Genomic DNA, 12733 nt, shown 5'->3' with positions numbered 1-12733 from the left:
CCTGTAATCCCAGCACTTTGGGAGGCCGAGGTGGGAGGATCACTTGAGCCCAGGAGTTCAAGACCAGCTTGGGCAACATAGCAAGACCCTCATCTCTAAAACTGAAAGAAAAAGAAACACTGATTTATAACCCATTTCATTTAATAAAGTTTTTATTCTTTTTTGCTGACTTCTTTTTTCATTTCACATGGTACCTCATGTTGAATAATAAAACAAACAGGTAAAAGCAATGTCAGTTTAAATGTCCCTAGAGGGAGGGTCTAGGAATCATACCACATGGATGCTTTTTCCCTCACCTTCTGCAGTGGTCCCTGAAGTACTGGTGTGAAAGCTTAGAGCTCTGAGTATCCCAGTTTGAATGTCTGGGGAATACAATTTAAACTCCTCATTTTCCCGATGAATAAATTGAGGCAGATTTGTCCTGAGTAAGCATTCACTCCTCCAGTTGTTTTATTATTTGGAAGGTGCCCACATAGTGGAACTAAATCAGGCTTTCTGTCTCAAAGCATTCTACACAAAGAGGCATACCATCCCACTAGAAGATGGGGAGAGAAAGAAAAGCCCAAGCAGAGGTCAGGGAGATAATTTTTAGAGAGATGATGAGAGAAATAAGTGAGAAAAGAGTCTCAAGAAGGATACTATGATCAACAGCAGCAAATAAAGAGGGATCAAAGACTGAGAATGAGGCTCTGGCAGTATAAAATTCTCTGGTGACTTGTGACTGCAGTGTCAGGACAGTGTGCAGGCACAGCTTGATTTCACAAGAAACTGTAAATATTTCAGACATCTCAGCAAAAAGGTAAGGACGCTAACTTGCCCTTGTAACTGTTGCAACTAATTACACGTTACTCTTTCATGACCCAAATATAAACACCAATACCTTAATCAAAGCAAATTTAGTAAATAATTTTAAGTCTATTGTGTTACAATGGGTTCAAAGAACAAAACAGAAAGCAAATAATGCACACAAATGGACACCCTAAGGAGAGACGTAGATACAGACAGGTTTTATGTACATTTGATCTTAAGGAATGTCCACAACACAGCAATTCACCTGAGGATAAAAAGAAAAGCATATGTGGTGATGAGACAGAGATATAGATGAAAGAAACAGACAATTTGAAAATCTCTATTGGGCACCACAGAATTCTTATCGTTTATTTTACATTTCTTTTTAGCTTTGGGACATAATTTCTATTTGCTATTGTCAGACAAATTATTTTCCAAGTGACTCAACAAATTATATTTAGGTTTTAGTAATTGTGCTTTAAAGGAATTAAACTGTAATCTTACAAGAGTCTTAATAATTACCTAATTCCTTTTTTCTACTTATTTAATACTGGGAATACGATCTGGTAGTGACATCTAACACTTTCAACTGAACCTTAGTTAAGTATCTCTCACTAATAGGAATATTTCTGTTCTCCTTTAAACGGCTCTATCATCTACAAACAGGGGCAGATTAATTTTCTAATCAAAACATTCTGGGAAACTATTAAGCATGACATTAAACTGTGTTATACTAATTACATTCCCTATGAAGAATTTCTATCTGAACTTAGAGCACAAGACCCTGGAGAAAACTTATCAGAGCACAAATTGCTTTAATGTATTTTAAGAAGAATCACATATCCATATAATAATTTTATAATTTTAATAATTTGGCTTTTTTTGCCATCTCTTCCTGCTATCATTTTGCTTTTCACATGTACCTTAAATCAACTTGGTTCTCCACAGTGATTCATTATGATGGCAAGATATTTTTGACCTTGTTAAATAGGTTAAAGAAAAAAAAAGGATTAAAGCCTGTGTGGGTGTACAATATGGCAAAGGCAAGTACTTAGCTCCATTGTGAACACTTGTCCAAAATTAACATTTACTTTTTACTAGAATACTACTCTCATTGAAGAAAAAGAAATAACCAAACAAAAGTAATTGTGATACAATAAGGGGAAAAACATCCTTTAGCAGGGCTCAGAAAACATTTTCTGTAAAGGGTTTGATAGCAAATTCTTTAGGCTTTGCAGGCTATGTGATCTCCGTTAAAACTTCTTACCTCTACTATTGTAGAGCAAAAGCAGCTATAGACAATATATAAAGGAATGGGTGTAGCTATATTCCAATAACATTTTTTAACAGAAAATAGCAAATCAAAACCACTTCACACACACTAGGATAGCTAAATTCAAAAAGTCAGATTTTAAAATATTGTTGATGAGGATGTGGTGAAATTAGAACCCTCATGCACTGCTGGTGAGAATGCAAAATGGCCCAATTCCTCAAATATAGGATTACTGTATGACCCAGAAATTCCTCCACTGCATATTGACAAAGATTCTTTCCTTTGACCAAACTTGAGTCAGCCTCCTCTGAGTTCCTTCTGATTAGGCTTGACCTTGAGCTTCCCTATCTGTCCTTATAGAGTCCATATTGACCAATAATCCTGCTAAGTCAGTGTATCCCCCACCACTGGTATCTTTTTTTTTTTTTTTTTTTTTTTTGAGGCAGAACTTTGCTCTGTCACCCAGGCTGGGGTGCAATGGCACGATCTCAGCTCACCGCAACCTCTGCCTCCCAGATTCAAGCGATTCTCCCTGCCTCAGCCTCCTGAGTAGCTGGGATTACAGGTGCCTGCCACCATACCCAGCTAATTTTTTTGTATTTTTAGCAGAGATGGGGTTTCACTATGTTGGCCAGGCTGGTCTCGAACTCCTGACCTCAGGCAATCCACCCACCTTGGTCTCTCAAAGTGTTGGGATTACAGGCGTGAACCACCATGCCTGGCCTGACTGTTTTTATCACTCTGGTCTGTCTTCAACAATAATTCTGTTGAGTCGGTTTAGCAAGAATCTCCTTACCCCTGATGTTTCCTTTTGGTAATTTTCCATCCACTGACCCCCCAACTCAGCTCCTTGGCTATAAATCCCCACTTGATCTTCTTGTATTGGAAGTGAAGCCCAATCTCTCTCCCACCCTGCAAAACCCCATTGCACTGGTCCCTATGCTTACCTTGATGGCAGCTTGTTGAATAAAGTCCGCCTTACTTTCTTTAACAAGTGTCATGGATAATTTCTTCCTTAACAGTGTATACGTGACAGAATTAAATACTTAGGTTCACACAAAAAGTTGTACATGAGTATTTGTAGCAGCATTACTCAAAATAGACACAAGGTGGAAATGTCCCAAATGTCCATCAACTGATGAATGGATAAGCCAAATCGAAGTGTTAAGTCCATATAATGGAATATTACTCAGCCCCTCAGGGATACTTGGCAATGTCTGGGGAAATTTTTAGTTGTCACAACCATGGGTCTGGGTCTGCTACTGGCATCTATTGAATATAGGCCGGGAATCCTGCTAAACATCCTGCAATGCACAGGACAGCTCCCACACAAACAATTATCCAGCCCCAAATGTCAATGGTGCTGAGGTTGAGAAGGCTTAGTGTAGACACATACATTATGTGACTATATCAGTGGTTATTCTTTGTACCTATTTTGCTTCTTTCCCATGTAACCTTATATTGTTAAACAGCAGCAATCTTAAGACACACAAGCATGTGGAGAGTGTGGAAAGTGCCATGCCACAAATCCTGTAAGACAAGTAACAGCATTATATCTTATCACTGAGGGTTTGAAATGGAAGGTGCAAAGTCAGTGCTGTTGGCAAGATAATATTCTAATACCCTGTCATTAAGCACAAAATGCTATAAGATTTGTGTTCAGTGAGGTATATTTCTGCTGTAGTCAGATGGTGAAATAATAATGAAAGTTGTGAAATTAAATCAATTAGGCATTGAATTAGACAGGTAACTGAATGGTTCTTCTTTTAATATACTGACCACTTGGAAAGCATGCATGGTAAAGAACTGAATTTTTAATCTAACCTGAAACTGGAAGAGTGAAATGTTTTCCTGTCTTTTGACTCTGTCTCTGCACTACTTTAAGGGAGAGAAGAAAAAGGGACGTGAGAAGAGAGAATAGAAGAAAGTGGAAAGGCAAGGTGGAGGGGAAATAATATATTTTATTATCCAGAATTAAAAATCAACTTAAAATCATCCTGAAAGGAAATTAATTATTTTATACTTTCTTATATAGACTTAATATCTCATTGTGGGCTCAATGCCAATAAACCAAGAATTTGTGGAGGAACAAAGTTAAGGGACCTAGTTCTAAAGTGTCTATTTTTCTGTTAATTTGTGTATTGTGTTAAAAATTTAATATGAAGCATTTCCAACAAACAGAAAATAATAATATAGACACCAATATCCCACCACTGAGATTAAATACATGTTAATATTTTGCTAGATTTACTTCAGATCTTTCCCTATTAATAAATAAAACATTTACAGATATTTTAACTATGAAGTTCCAGCTTTAATTCCTTCCCCTTCTTCCTTTTTTCTCTCAAAGTAGGTGAAGTTGTTGTGTATAATTCCCTTGTGTTTTTGCTGTGTTATAACATGCACTTACATATAACATATTATGTATACATATACACACGTATATATACAATTTTGTTTGTATGCTGTTTATATTTTGCAACTTGATTTTTCTGTTTTTGAGATGTATCCATATGTAGGTTTAGATATTTATTTTATATGTAGTGTAGAATTCCACTGTAACAGCTCTTTCACAGTGTAATCTCTTGCTCTTTCCCTGACTATAGGACAGTTAGGTTACCCATTTTTGCTATGAAGTGTTTAGAAAAAACTCTCAGCCGGGCGGTGGCTCACGCCTGTAATCCCAGCACTTTGGGAGTCCGAGGCGGGTGGATCACAAGGTCAAGAGATCGAGACCATCCTGGCCAACATGGTGAAACCCGTCTCTAATAAAAATACAAAAAATTAGCTGGGCGTGGTGGCATGCACCTGTAGTACCAGCTACTTGGGAGGCTGAGGCAGGAGAATCACTTGAACCCGTGAGGCGGAGGTTGCAGTGAGCCGAGATCACGCCACTGGACTCCAGCCTGGCGACAGAGTGAGACTGTCTCCCTCCAAAAAAAAAAAAAAAAGAAAAAAACTCTCAAACTGTTTTTCTTCTGCTCATCAACAATCAACACACAAGACTTCTGTGACCCCAAAATATGTAAGGATTTCCCCACCAGCAAGCAAGCAATCAGTTCTCCTGCGGACACCAGCTGAATGTCTTCCAATTCAGTTCTGATACTCCTTATCCAGAGATAGTGTCAGATCCCACAGATCTTGTCGGGCTCAGTCCTACAAGATTGTGTCCTCCTTCCCATCAATCACAAGTCTGGGCCTCTAGCACTTCTGATCCACTGGCTTCAAGCAGGGGTTTCCATTATACCTTCTTTGGGCTGGATTAATTTGCTAGAGAGGCACAAAGAACTCAGGAAACACATTTTCTGGTTTATCATGAAGGAGATTTTAAAGGATATAGATAAACAGCCAGATGACAAGATACCTAGGGTGAGGTCTGGAAGGGCCCTGAATGAGCTTCTATCCCTGTGGAGTTGAAGTGCACCACCCTCCCAGAATGTGGATGAGTTCTTGTTCACCTTCCTGTCAGCCTCCATGTGTTCAGCTCTCTGAACCCTGCTTTTTATGTAGACTTCATTGGTTGTTCATGATTGAAGCATGGATAATTGTGTCAAAATGTGATTGCACAAAAGGGTATGCTCTAAACCCAGCAAGGCCTGTCTGTTCTGTTCAGATTTTCCTGGTCTCTCTGTGCAGCATTCCTTTCTCTAGAGTGTGGGGCAGGACTCTCTCTGGCCTGAGGGTCTTATGACCCACCATCAGATTAGATTCCTGTCTTGGGCAGGTGAAAGGAGAGCAGGAGAAGTTCCCAGAGAGAGATTCTGTTCCCTGAGGCCTACTTCTGAGGCCTAAAGCACTCTCACATTACAACAAAAGGCTGTAACAAGGGTTATGAAACTTATGAACTAGGAACCATGGGTGAAAATCTGTATCTATATATATATACATATATAGATAATCATAATATGGCAGAAGTGTTCAAGAAATATCTTTGTAGGTGTATGTTTGGGCTTTTCCAGGGAGACATCTAGACATGGAATTGCAGGGTCATAGGTACACATACCTTCACCTTTACTAGGTATTACCAAGTTTTTGTCCAAAGTGCCTATACCTGTTTTGCACTTCCACTATCTATCTAGGAATTCCCAACTTGGCCCAAACTTGGAAACATGGAACTTTGTAATATTTGCCAATTTAATGAGGGTAAATGAAATCTCATTTAAAAAAACTGATTAAGGATAATCACTTCCTTCCCTCAGCTTTCAACAACTTTCTCATATGGTCCATAAGAGTGAGCCATCAAAAGAAAGGCATTAGTAATTTTCTGGATGTTGACACTGAACAGAAATGATAAAGGAAAGAAATATATTCCTAGATTCCAAGCTTTTCCAGGCCTTTTTTTTCACCTTCAACTTTCTATTTCCATGACTATTGACTCACTGGGGTGTATCATCTCGCTGGGTGATCAAAATGAGGGTCAGTGCATGCTGTTATGAGGTTTAAATATGTTGGGGCACACATATAAAATGTACTTTAAAAAACATAAAACTTATACAAAGATATTTTCACTAGTACACTGAAGTTCCAGTGCATTTCTATGAGAAAAAATTCAGAGTGCTGTACGTAAACTTGAAAATTAATTATCATGGCTCCTGTTTACTTATATTTAGTACCTTCTATGTGGCAAAGACATGAGAAAGAAAGGAGCAGTCCCTGACATCAGGGAACTAGTTTGACACTTATAGCTAAGCCTCAGTGTTTTTAGAAACTGGCCTGACACTCATAGCTAGGCCATGTTGTTCTCCTGATGAACAGCATCTCACAGAACAGCAATATCAGACAGGGTCACTCTGTGACCATGATGAAGTGAGACAAAACAAGACCACTTCCATGTTTTGTCTAAGCACAGACAATAACAAGGTCAGTATGCAAATCAGAAAATATCAATGTTAAATAAATTCATGGGAAATGATTATAGACTAACCTTAGTTTTGGACTAATCTGCTGCACTAGGCTCCGGCAGACCAGACCAAAGCAGAACGGTCCCTCATGCGTATTGCCACATAATCAAACGCAACTCTGAAACCGGCCAGTTTTCCAAAAAGCAGGAAATTCATAGCACCCAATCAGAAGGGGCCAAGTTTATCTGAGCTGGTATGCTAAGAAAGTTCCCCTCTGTTTTAACCCTATACGGAAAGTAACTTTGAAACAACTCATCTGCTTCTCATTCCTTATTTCTGTTCTCTAGCTTTTTTCTGCCTATAAAGCCAACCTCCTCTGCTTAGCTCATTGGAACAGATTCTATTTTAGAGAATGAAGTTTTGCCTATTCTGGAATTGCAAATAAAAGCCAATTAGATCTTTAATTTGTTTTGTCTTTTGAAATCAAACATTCCCCTCTCTCCATGATATGGATGACTAATGCTTGTCAGTTACAGCTTTAGGCTTGTCTTTTAGCCTGCCATCCTGCTGGATAAGATAATCACTGAACTGTCTCCACTTCCTGAAGGCACCTAATCTTGAGCAACCCTTCCCACGTCTTTCCACGGAGTCTTTCCCAAATCACCTAATCAAAGCCCAGATCCTTTAAGTGCTTTCTAATACCATTTACCTAAGACACTTCATGGCTCCACATAGTGCATGTTCTCCCTCCCTGAGTAATAATCCCAACTTGTTCAACTACAGTATTCCTGTAGGAGCATTGACAAAACTCTAAGGGCTTTACATATGCTATGTTATTTAGGCCTGAAAATGCCCCTTTTTCATAGGTATTAGTATAATTACCCCCCTTTTGTAGATGAAGCAGCAAAGAAAGTTAAACGTCATCTCCGGTACCAAACAGCTAGTAAATGGCAGGAATAAAATCTGTATCTGGGTCTGTCATCAAGATATAAGGAACTACTTGTAGTTCTCCTGACCTTGCTGTTCTCCTGTAAGTTTCCCTAAAGATTATGTGCTCTTTGAGGACAGAGCTGTAGAGTCTGGCACAGTAAAACAAATATTAAAAAAGAAAAGCTGTAGTGTGAAGACTTACTGAGAACTAAGGCTCATTTTTTGAACCTCTGTGCCAATCTCCTCAGAGTACCGAGAGTTGTTTCTTGTACCAAAATCAATACTGCATGTTTCCGAGTCTTGGCCTACACCACCTCCATATAATCAGAAGACAGATATCTTAAAGGAATAGTTCCAAGGAAAAGCTCATTTTTAAAGAGGGTATATTGATGTGTTGAGAAAACGGTGTTCGCCTTGTAGCTTGACCTTGGGTTTACACAACAAACTCTTTTGCATGGTTTCAGTTCAAGGCCCTTTGTTATGTGACCTTAAAGTTTCTTCACCTCTATGCTTTCTTGGCCTTGCTCCTGCCTGGAATGGAATGCCTTTTAAATGAATGCCCTGCCACTGTTTCCTGCCTAGTGAAAACCTATGCAGCTTTCCTTTTACCTTTCCAGATCCACTCCTTCAGATTTAATAACTTCCCTTTTTGTTCTCAAGGAACCTCTAAAACAACTGCTATAGACATTTACATTCCTTGGTTAATTGTGTTAGGGTTTGCAAACTACAGGAGACTGTGAGCTCCTGAAGGGCTCAGCCTAGCCTAGCTCTGTCTGATTTTGGGTGGACCCCTCTGCCACCCCAGAGCGAGCACTTAGGCAGGAAATATGTCCAGAAGGCTTCCTTTTGGAGCGTCGTGGGCCCCGTCGTTTCGTCCTGCCTAGTACCCCTTCCAGCACCGTACCCAGTCCCAGAACTACTTTTTCCAGCCCCAGACGTGCAAGGAGAGGGCTAGCAGATGGTTTTATATCCCAGCGCTGCTCAAATGGTGGCGCAGGGCCTGTCTCGCCCACCTTCCAGTTATGCTGGAACCCTATCTGCAAATCCAAAGAAATCCAGGCCGATGACTTCCTCCACGGTCCCCGGCGCTTCTCCAAATCTGACGCCACTCTGCGTCCTTAAGGTGAGCGGCCTGGACCGCCGGAAGGGTTGAGCGGCTGCATAGACAGGCCGCACGGCCAGTCATGTTTCGCAGTGCCCGGAAGGGGCGGTGCCTCAGCGTGTCATTGATCCGGCGGCGCGGGATTGGCCAGTCCCGGGCCAACACGGGTGGCGGGAGTTTTCAGATGTGTTGGCTGCGGCCCCGACTTCAGCGGTTGGGCTAGTCTGTGCTGACTGTTTGGGTGGCGGACCCCGGGAGTAAAACCTGTTGTCGATCCCTCAGCTTCCAGCTTGCGGCTTGCTGAGTGGCCACCTTCTTTCCAGTCCCCGGAGCTGCGGGGAAAGATGGAACGGCACCGGCCGCGGCTGCACCACCCGGCCCAAGGCTCAGCCGCTGGGACTCCCTACCCTTCCTCAGCCTCTCTCCGCGGCTGCCGGGAAAGCAAGATGCCGCGCAGGAAGGGCCCCCAACACCCTCCGCCGCCCAGTGGCCCCGAGGAGCCTGGGGAGAAGCGCCCCAAGTTTGTGAGTATCGCCTGGAGCTAGGGTGGGGCCGCTTCCGCCCCGCCGTAGGGCTGACTGCCGAGGGTGGGCCCACAAGAACTTGGGGACCAAGTTTTATTCTAGAGATCCAGAGGTGCCAAAGATCATAGATTGACAACGACCGGGTCTAGTTGTAGTTGGATCCTGTGACAAATGCCCAGATCTTTGTGTTGCCCCCAAATTTCTTAACGCTGATGTGAAAAGCAGTTCAAATGTGTATATGTATTGACGTCATCTGGGTGGACATTGCATTTTTTAAGTCGAAGTTCTCCCTTCCTCCCTAGTGTAAGAGGGTATAAGATATATCAAAATGAACTTTTAGGTGACAGTTTTTTTTCCTGCTTATTATTTTAATAAGAACTTTTAATTACATATAAGAACTTTTAAGGTAGATATAATTTTCCAAGTTGAAACAGCTAGTTTTAAAACTTGGCGGGTGGTGTGGTCACTGCTAAAGAATGTTTTGCTTAGCTTGGAAAGAATTCTAAATATTTGAAACTTGCTATTCTGGTTTGCTTGTGTTTAACACTTAAGGAAAGTGTCATGATTAACACCTTGTCTTTTCGTTGGTGTCAACTAGTGAAAGTATAGGCAGTGATGATTATTTTGGGGTTTGTGTGTGTAAATAAATCACATAGAGGGTTGATAGATTTGGGATGAGTCCAACAGAATTGAAATTTCACATTGACCACTCCACCATTTTCCTTAGGAATATGGAAAAACTGTGTGTGTGTGTGTGTGTGTGTGTGTGAGAGAGAGAGAGAGAGAGAGAGAGAGAGAGATAGTACAGCATTTGCCTTATGTGGGCAAGTAAAAATTGTGAGAAATTTAAGTCATGATTCACAAATTAAGGGAATAATGGTTTGTGAACCAGTTGCTAACTATAACATTTAGTTAAAAATAATAGTTGAATAAGACTGAGAGCCCATATTCTGATACATGAGATATATCAGAATACTGAAAATGAGAAACAGCATAGATTAATTGAAAATGAGGAACAGCATAGATTAATTATGCCAAATTAAGTATCAAAATGGTCATAGGAATAGTGACATTTTGCAGAAGGATCAAATATAGACTTGATCATTATCTTGACAAATCTGAAGAATGAATAGGACAGAGTTAACTTCCCAATGAAAGATTTTTGCCTAATGTGAGAAGAATCCACTAAGGCAATGACTTTTCTTCCTTTTATAGTCTACTCTCTGGGTTAATAATCTTATTTTATTTTGTTTTAACTTCTGTGGTCCGGAATACAGGAGGTGTTATTTTCTGTGACTCATTCCCAGCAAGGAGGTCATGAAAACAGGATCTAAATTAGTATTTATGTTAAGTTTCATTGAAGGATTTCATCATTTGGTTTCCAGTCTCTGTGCTGTTTTTCATTCTTATGTATGTCACATTGACCATCTCAGCATGCCATTTGTTAAATGGATTCTCATAAAGATGAAATGACATCTAAAAGATAACACTCTTAAGCTGTAAAGGTAAAAAACACATCTAAAACACTGTGTTTTTGGGTGGGAGTCTGGTATGAATCATGACTTCCAGTTAATTTAGAAGTAATTTGGACTCTTGGTACTTTGAAACTAATTTAGGTTCTTGCTTATATGGTAATTTCTTTAGTTATATCTTCCAGTTCATTAATTTTGTTATCAGCTATGTCTAATCTGCTACTTTTCTGAATATTTGATTTTAGCAATTATTTTTTATTTTAATAAGTTCCATTTGCTTATTTTTCAAATCTTTCTGGGCATTCTTGATAGTCCTTTGTTTCTTATTCATTTATTTCTTTAGACATTTCCTACTTGGTTGTTCTTATTCTTTATTTGACAGTTCTGCTGTTTGCAACCTGGGCTGTCTACATTGACTCAGATTCATGATGGCTTGCTCTCTTTCTTGTGCATATTTATCTTTGTAAGCTCATTGCTTTATCTTCACCTGTAGGATTCCAGGGATGCTTTTCTTTGGAGATAGTTTGAGTTTGTCTGCCAAGGAGCCTGGGCATGCTACTGATTTTGGACCACCTTCCTGTTGAACTGGAAATCTTAACATGGGCAGAAGTTCCAGGCACAGCTCTACTCTGTTCCTGTACTAAAGTTCAGTATCCCAGTCTCAAGACTGCTTCCTGAGCAGCTCTTCCCAGTTTGCCTACCTTTCACTGCTCTTGATTGCACACCAGTAACTCTTGTTTTTTGGATGGAGAGGGATCTTTGAGACCATCAAAGTTCCCAGCAATGCCTCAGAAAGTAATTGTACTTGTAGGTGTCAAGTCAGTCACTGTTCTTGCAGATGTCAAGTCAGTTCTTGGCTTTTTCTTGATTGGATGAAGTGACGTTATCCTAAATCTTTTCAGGTCACCCAGTCATTATCTGAGCCTGGGGCAGCTGTTTTTGATGGGAACAAGTAATATAGGTTGGTGATGTGATGGATAGGAATAATTTAGGTGGCCAGTGTTTTGCACACTTCTGCAAAGCAGCAAGCGAGTAGTGGAATGGAGTGGTAGACTGGTCACTCCCTCCTATCTTAGTGTAAGAAAGCAGGAGCTCTGGTACCCGCTGAAATCTTGTTTTACTTTGAGTCCTGTTAAAGTTGGCAAATTCTTGTTTTCTACCAAATGTATAGTTGCGGGCTTCAAGTCACTTGTGAGTTGGGTAAAAGAGTTTGTAGCTTAGATATCTCTTCCCATAGATAAGTATAAATAGTAGAAATTAGTCTATTGTAATTGTATGATACTTTGGCTGTGCTACGAATCAATTGACTTTGGGATGCTTGTGAATTAACCAACTTGGTCTCATTTGAAAATATCTTAAGCCGTGAGCATTGAGATGGTAGGGATAGCTACTGGGGCATAGAAGAGAGATGGAGGAGGCTGAGAGGACAGGGCAAGTATCTGGGTGGAGACTTTGTGAAGGCAGATAAAATTCCGTAGGAATTAAACTTGGAACCTGCCCTAGGCCACACTCTTAATACCTGGACCTGAGTCCTATATCCTTTGTAGAACAGAACAGTTGTCCTACAGATTGTGGAAAGCCTTTCAGTAATACCTGTTTCTCATTACTCTTGGCAACACACAGGTAGTGGTGGCAGAGCAGGACATGTGGCTTCTAGAAGTGTCCATCTCTAGGATGTAGGTCAGTCCATTCAAAGGGTGCCTGTAAATTGGTGGTCCAAGTTGATGAAGGAGTTCTTTTTAATTAGGAGAGTCCTCTAAAAGTTCTCACAGACTTCAGTGTAAATCGTCTAATCGTTTCCA

General features: G+C 40.4%; 1 protein-coding gene across 2 annotated transcripts in view; it reads left to right on the top strand.

Annotated features, from left to right (window-relative positions):
• Window positions 1-9002: 9002 nt before the first annotated feature.
• DIAPH3 (diaphanous related formin 3) overlaps window positions 9003-12733 on the top strand; it is a 489712-nt gene continuing 485981 nt past the window's right edge. Inside the window, exon 1 of one of the 2 annotated variants that reach the window (XM_003825324.5) lies at window positions 9003-9459. In XM_003825324.5, coding sequence (XP_003825372.4) covers window positions 9280-9459 — 180 coding nt within the window. In that variant the 5' untranslated portion in view covers window positions 9003-9279. The remainder of the gene's footprint in view (window positions 9460-12733) is intronic. The other variant, XM_055096829.2, reaches the window with a different exon arrangement.

Source organism: Pan paniscus, chromosome 14 (assembly GCF_029289425.2).
Source record: "Pan paniscus chromosome 14, NHGRI_mPanPan1-v2.0_pri, whole genome shotgun sequence".
Taxonomy (NCBI): Eukaryota; Metazoa; Chordata; class Mammalia; order Primates; family Hominidae; genus Pan; species Pan paniscus.
Note: the sequence above shows the minus strand (reverse complement) of the source record. Positions and strands in the feature narration are given on the sequence as shown.